The following is a 7,491-nucleotide window of genomic DNA, read 5'->3' as shown; positions in this document are numbered from 1 at the left end:
CCTGGATTAACAAATCCAGGATTAGCGCTAATCTACTTTGAACTCAACCCACCCAAGTTTTGTGTTCAACTAAAACTAGGATTAAACTATGGCTTGAATGCAATCCAGATTCTTTTAAACCAAGGTTTAAAGTTTAATAGAACAACATTAATTAATACATTTTGTTTGGATAAAGCTTAAGTCAAAGGTGCAGCGTGTTGTCAGCAGAATTTACCTCAATTATTTATGTTTGTTTACTGTATCATATGCTATCTTATTTTAGTCATGTGCTAAAAATTATTCTTCACATTTTAACCTGTGTTTTAAATTTTACGCAGAGTTTAAAAATCAAATAAATCCCAGATTAACAAATCCTGGATTAGAGCTCATCTAATCTGATCTAATCCTAGTTGGTGCAAAATGCCTAGAGTTTTAATGTAAAACTAAAACTACAAAAAAAAAAAAAAAACAATAGAAACCATCACAGAAATTCTAATGGTTTCCATTACAAATACCATTACAAACCGTCAGCTAACAGTTAAAACCTTTAATATTACCATTATTGGTCCTTAATGGTATCCAATAGACATAACATACCACCAGTAGGAGTCAACAAATTACCAGTAGAGACCCACAGGGACCATTAGAGTTTCCATTAAAACCAATACAATTCCCATTATAACCATTAAAACCATTACAATTCCCATTATAACCATTAAAACCATTACAGTTCCCATTATAACCATTAAAACCAATACAATTCCCATTATAACAATTAAAACCAACACAATTCCCATAATAACCATTAAAACCATTACAAATTCTCTGAGGGTTTCTGTTGTTTTTTCAGTAGAATAGGATTAAATTATAGCCTAAAAACATATTGTTTTGAAACAAGGTTTAAAGTTTAACAGAGCAGACTTAATTCATACATTTTGATTTAATCCTGGTTAAAGTCGAAGTTAAATGTAATGTGCAGCACTTTTTCAGTGTCTTAATGCGTTAAACAGAAGCCTGTTTTAGCTTTATGCTAAATGTATGGTATGTGTTATTAATAGCACGTATGTTTATGTGAGGTTAAAACCTTTACGTGCTGCATATTTGGTGTATGAAGTGTTCATGGTTATGTTTCATGGGTTATCATTCATCTGGCAACCTTGGGAGGAAGGAAAAAAAAAGAAGAGAGAGAGAGAGCGAGAGAGAGAGAGACCGTGTGGCTGTTAGCGCATTGAGAAACAGTGTTAGCCGTGCTAGCGCTATTAGCTTAGTTAGCATGGCGGCGCAGAGGGAGTCCCAACACGGAGCGTCGGGAATTAACGTCCTGCTCGGAGTTTTACACATCTTATTACCGTTTTTACAGCGTGGGGATGCTCAACTAACAGGTCCGCAGACATTTTAAATACAATACGTGTTATTATTTCTTCTTATTTTAATCAAAACAATGTCGGAAAGGGGAGAAAAAAATAAAGAGCTCCATCTGACAAGCAGCCAAAGGCGCTTCTCTTCTCCTCTCTTCTCCTCTCTTCTCTTTGCAGCACCACGAACGAGTTACACGCATTTATTTTCTAAAAATATTGGAGAAAATTGTTTTTTAAATGCTGAATCTGTGTTCAGGTCTGCTTGATGTTTGTGTGTTTATTTGTGAGGTGGTTTAACAGCAGCGCAGCTCCTTTTCTGGCTCCATTTCCTGTGTCAATATGCAACAAAAAGCTCAAACTTCTCATATGCAGCATTTCACTGCAACTTAAAGCCTTTACTCACACCAGATGATGAGGCGTTTATACAGTTATAAAGAAGATGGCTGTTTGGGGTATTGGGATTTCAATATGCTTTTATATTTAATATTAAACACGCCTTTGGCAGCTGAAAGTGACCTATTGGAAAATAGTGAGAACTGCAGAGTCACATCAGTGTGTGTGTGTGTGTGTGTGTGTGAGAGAGAGAGAGAGAGAGAGAGAGAGAGTGAGTGTGTGTGTGTGTGTGTGTGTGTGTGTGTGTGTGTGTGTGTGTGTGTGTGTGTTGACTGATTATAAGTGCAATTTTATGACCATTTAGAAATAAGTATGCATTGTTTACACTGTTTTTGGTCACTATATGTAATGCCCCATTGCCAAATAGTGAGACTCAGCAAAGATAAGTGTGTTAAAGAAAGAGAGACAGAGTGTGTGTGTGTTTATTGATTATAAATGATATTTTTATCATTATTTAGAAATATGTATGCATTGTTTGCACTGTTCACTATGTATAAGCTCATAATGCTCCATTGCCAAATAGTGAGACTCAGAAAAGATGAGTGTTGGAGAGAGAGGGAGAAGGTGTGTGTGTGTGTGTGTGTGTGTGTAAAATGAGTGTATATGTTTGTTTTGCAGTCACGGGATGCTTGCAGAGTGTTTTGTGCTATGTATTGTCCAGGTTGCGTTTTGTTTTATCTCATTAAACTCATAATGACTTGGTTTAAAACTGATGACGTGACTTTAACGTTATTATTATTATTATTATTTTCTCATTAAACCCAAAGCACTGAGTCACATGTCCGGCGTGGTGGAAGTCTGGCAAGCCGAAGATGCGGATTTCCTATTTCCATCGCAGGTTTGTCAACCGCACACACATTTAGACATGTATCTTTTTATACTGTATGATACTTTAATGATGCCATTACATCAACTACAGAGTGTAGTGAGTCTTTATTTTGGTTATTATGTCAGGTTGAATACTTGACAGACCTTAACAACAGCATGTTTTGGTGGCCAAATGTCATATTTTAAGACCAATACATCATCTGCCTTTCAATACAAGTCATATTTTAAGACCAATACATCATCTGCCTTTCAGTACAAGTCATATTTTAAGACCAATACATATCTGTCCTTCGATAAAAATTAAAATGTCCTGAAGAAGTGTTTTTCTGTTATAAATAATAGAGAACAATAATGCATTTTGACAGCTTGTCAATCAAGACAAACCACGCCCCCTTTTCATAGTGACATCATGGCACTTGTCTTAAGTCTAACACCAACTCAAAGCCATCTCTTTGTTTTGTTTTTTTCCAATAAAGGAACTGTACTTTTGTCTTGCCTCACACCTGATTAAACTTAGAGATAATGGGGTTATTTCAGATTATATTTTTGCGCCATAATTGTCCCAACAAGTAGAGCTACAAAACACATCATGTGTTGTTATTACCATGATATATACAGAGTAAAACCTTTGGGGGTGTGCTGTTATAGGAAAATAATCAATGACGGTATGGTGTGATGATGCCGAAGTTGATTCATTTCTTATAACAACACGTCCTGAAGTGATTTATTGCTCATATACTAAAGCAGTTTCCATTAATAGTTGTGTTTAGTTTTGTGGAACGTCAAAGAGTTTTTGTTTCCTGTTTTTTCTTTTTCTTGTTAATAAGAAAAAGTTCATAAGAAACAGAAATGTCATATTACCGAGAAATTGAAGACTGTCCTGTGCCTGAAAACAAAGTCACAGCTTTGGTTCTGAGTTTTAGAAAGCGCTGAAACCGGAGACTCCCTTCCTTAAATGTTAAATAAACGTCTCCTCACAGAAGCATCACCATACCACTGATTATACACGTTCTTTACTCCGATTATGTGGAGCGTCGCTGTGTAGTTGCTGCTGTAGAATTGATGACGTATTAGAACGAGCGCATTGATATAAACCTTGCGGAAAATGAATCAACACGTCCTGACCAATCAGATTTGAGAATTCGACAGCACTGTCGCACAAGGTAACATATCAGTCAAGGCAGTGATAAGATTTTCAAATGAGCCTTGAATAATCACCAACCGACGAGTTCATACGTGTCACAATGAAAGTAGTGCCATGATGGAGTCCTCTGATTAAATGTTTTAAAGTTGGTTAATAATTTGTTTTGGTTGCAGTTCGAAAGCGAAACTATAATGCAGATGAGCTTCTACTCGGCACCTAAACCGGTTTTAAAAAGTCTGTTTGTGCAGATGGTGTTATAAAGGGATTGAAAACTTGAAAAGTGTGTTCATTCGTGGGCTCTTTGTTGTTTCTTGGCGAAAGCTGCCACTGTCCACCGTGATTGGCGAAGGGTGCTTGGACCCCACAGATCGCTGCTTGCAGGTCTGTTTTGTAATTGTGAGATCACGTGCTTTAAAAATATCAATACCGGTATTAAACCAAACGCAAACACATCTGCTAATCAGTCCCTAAATGACATAAAAACCACTTTCTGCCATGCATTTTAAGGTTGCATGAAATATCCTTTGTAGTTTGTAGTAATCGCAATATTTCCTGCTTTAGCAAGAGTGTTGTTTAGCAGAAGGATGAAATATAATATGCACAAGAACCTGTTATCTAATTCCCAACTTTCCCGCAGTTTCCTCATTTTAATGAGTGCTGCTATGATGAAATTCTGTTACTCATTCCGATCGATCTTAAATTCCACACAGTATAAATATGCAAATGAGCCCTTGCATCGATCCTCCACTTAAAGTTTATTTTATTCTGGTATTGTTTCGCAAACTAGCGCTCTAGCAAACGTATTGCGATATTGTTCAACCTTTTATCTAGGGGTGGGGAGATACGACAAAAAAATTATTATAAAAAAAGATTTCTACAATATGCAATGTGTGTGTCATGATGTTTGGATTCGCTGGCATTTAAAAAAAAAAAAAAAATAATAAAAATTTTAACAAGTATAATTTTAAAACTCATAAAATTTTTCATATCACATCAGTTGGTTGCAGTCAGTTTGTAATTATTTTCCGAATAAAAAATGTAAAAAATTAATAAAATAATATCAGGATATTTACAGTATCTTAGAAAAGTGTGATGTAATTTATCGTGATATTGATATTATGTGATCGTATCGTCCAGCCCTAGTTGTAAGACGATGATGGAGATTGTGATAGAACGTGCTGCTGATTACTGATGACTGACGTACTGCGTGTGAGTGTAGAGTAGACGTGTTGTTTCTGACAGGAGTTGTGAGTTGCGTGTCGTTCCAGCGTTGGTAGTCTTTCAGGCTGACGTTGTTGTGTCTGTGGTGTGTGTTTATAAAGCGTGTGATGTTCGGTTTGCTGCTTTATTTGCTGTGTGGTTTTGGGGACGACCACACCGAGGCGGGATGGAAATTTCCCTTTTTAATTTTACTGTCGTTTGTGGTATCATTTTTTTTGTAGTTGTTTTTCCAGTTTAACCTGAAAGCATTTTGTTGTGACAAAGCACCAGGTTGTGTGTTATTTTATGTTTCTCACACTGCAGTGTTGATGATTTTGATTCTAAATTTTGTTTCATTTATTTTCCAGGCCAAGATTAGATTATTATTTATGATATTATTTATAGAGTGAAATACTTTTCTCTCTCTGATATTATCTCTAGTGTCATGTGGAAATATTTTTGTGCTTATTAATGTGTATTCCTTTATTATTATTATTATTATTATTATTATTATTATTATTGACTTATACTGACTCTGGCAAGATTTTGAATCTATTAATAATTAATATTTTGATGGATTAACAATTGTGGAATGGCACAAACATTTATTTATTTATTTATTTATTTGCTTGCAATGGCTGTTAATTGAAGGAATTCTTAGGGTTTTATTTTTACTTATATTTTTGAGCTCTGTCAGTTGCTTTTTCAAATTAAATTTCATTTTATAACCACAAAAAACATTATTATTATTATTATTATAATTATAATAATAATAATAATAATTATTATTATTATTATTGTTGTTGTTATTATTGTGTTTCTGAGTCAAATGAAAATCTTAAAAGTGCGACATAAAGTAGAATTTAATCAAATGTTTTATTTTCTAGAGGAATCCAGACACTTGTTAAGCGCTGGCACACTTGCCCTGAATAAAATGGAGATTATGTAGAAAAATGCAAAAAAATTACACTTTTGTGACGCCTACGTGCAATAAACAATGCAAAAGTTAAAAATAAAATAATAAACACGCACAGACAAACGATTATAAACCGAACCCCTACACACTAATGTAATTCCCACAGAAAGGCTTATGACAGCGTATGAATGCATTATAACAGAGGAATGGAAGGTTTCCGTTTCCTCTCCTGGATCTGATCTTTATATATGTAAAATTATATTAGTATAAATTTGCAGTAAATCCGGTCATCTTGCTTCTCATATGTACATTCCGCCCCGTTAATGCCGACTTTGGCGTTTGTGCACAGTAATTTAATTTCGTAAATCTAAATCCAGTTAAGTTTATGATCCGGTGCTGATGATGAGACAGTAGAGATACGTGATGAGTTAGAGTTTATGGAAAAGCTGTACTTTGATTCGATTAAACAGAGAAATCTTTCGAGTCACTGTCGCTTATCGTTTCCTCACACGTTCCTTCAAGGCGCTACGAGTCAAGCGTTGCCTTATTTTGTTTCCATGGAAACGATTTCATCATTACTGTGCAGCACATTTAGTTTACAGTGTGTATGTGCGTGTGTATACCTGTGCAGTGTGTGAATAAAGTGTGTGTGTGTGTATTTCTTGTAGGCAGTGGAAGAGCGGAGTCCCGAGAATCTCCCTCAGGAGGATAGGTGAGCATGTCACAATACACACTCAAACACACACACACACGAAATGTACACAACACGCTTACACCAGCTTACATCACACACGAGTGTACACAGGCACTTCATTACGCTTTAATCAGTGTTTATCACGATAACGGCTTAATGTAGTGTTTAAAATGTTACTCAGACAGGCTGATAGTTTCTGTCCGCCGTGTTGGGACACGTCCAGACGGAAACAAACAAATAAATAAACAAATAAATAAATAAAGAGGGCACTTTGGAGTGCACAAACAAGGCTGTTTATTGAACTTTTCATGGTTTAAGAGATCATAGAAAAGAGGAAGAGAGGAGAAAGGGATAACAGAGAGCAGAGGCAGTAGGAGAATGAGGAAGAGAGGGAAAAAAGTCGAAAGTGGAGAAAAGAGAAGGAGACATTAGGAGAGAGAGGGATGAGGAGCGCAGAAGAGGAGAGGTACGAACAGAAGACTTGAGGAGAGAAAAGAGAAGAGGCAGGGGTTTGAAGGAGAAAAGATGAGAAGAGGTATGGACAGGAGAAGAAGAGACGAGGAAGGGGCGATTGAAGGTGAATAAGAGGAGTGGAAGAAGTATAGACAAGAGATGAGGAAAAAAAACGATAAGGAGACAATAGGAGAATAAAATGGAGGAGAGTGAAGAAAAAGGGAAGAGGAAGAGAAGAGAAGAAAACAGGAGGATGAAAGATGAGAAGAAGGAAGGAAGGAAGAAAAGAGAAAGGGAAGAACAGAGAGGAGTAGAGAAAGAAAGTGAGAGAGACAAAAAGATGATGAGAAAAACAGAAGAGAAACAGGAGAGGCAGAGGCAGAAAAAAAGAAAAGAGCAGAGGAGAGAAGAAAAGATGGGAGGAGAAGTTAATGTGTGGCTGAAATACACATGTGTCTTCTTCAGAGTTTTATTAGACAGAGAGAGAGAGCGAGAGAGAGCGAGAGAGCGAACCCAGAAACAGACA

The 7,491-nt window shown here is 36.1% G+C and overlaps 1 protein-coding gene across 1 annotated transcript in view; it reads left to right on the top strand.

Annotated features, from left to right (window-relative positions):
- The first annotated feature begins 1,175 nt into the window (after nt 1–1,175).
- The window catches only part of tmem131l (transmembrane 131 like), a 42,804-nt gene continuing 36,488 nt past the window's right edge, over nt 1,176–7,491 (top strand). Inside the window, exons 1-3 of the mRNA XM_026943050.3 lie at nt 1,176–1,361; nt 2,498–2,568; nt 6,487–6,530. Of these exons, the coding sequence (XP_026798851.2) occupies nt 1,253–1,361; nt 2,498–2,568; nt 6,487–6,530 (224 nt within the window). The 5' untranslated portion in view covers nt 1,176–1,252. The remainder of the gene's footprint in view (nt 1,362–2,497; nt 2,569–6,486; nt 6,531–7,491) is intronic.

The sequence above is a fragment of the Pangasianodon hypophthalmus genome, chromosome 28, assembly GCF_027358585.1.
Source record: "Pangasianodon hypophthalmus isolate fPanHyp1 chromosome 28, fPanHyp1.pri, whole genome shotgun sequence".
Taxonomy (NCBI): Eukaryota; Metazoa; Chordata; class Actinopteri; order Siluriformes; family Pangasiidae; genus Pangasianodon; species Pangasianodon hypophthalmus.
The sequence above is the reverse complement of the archived record's forward strand: the minus strand, read 5'-3'. Positions and strand labels throughout refer to the sequence as shown.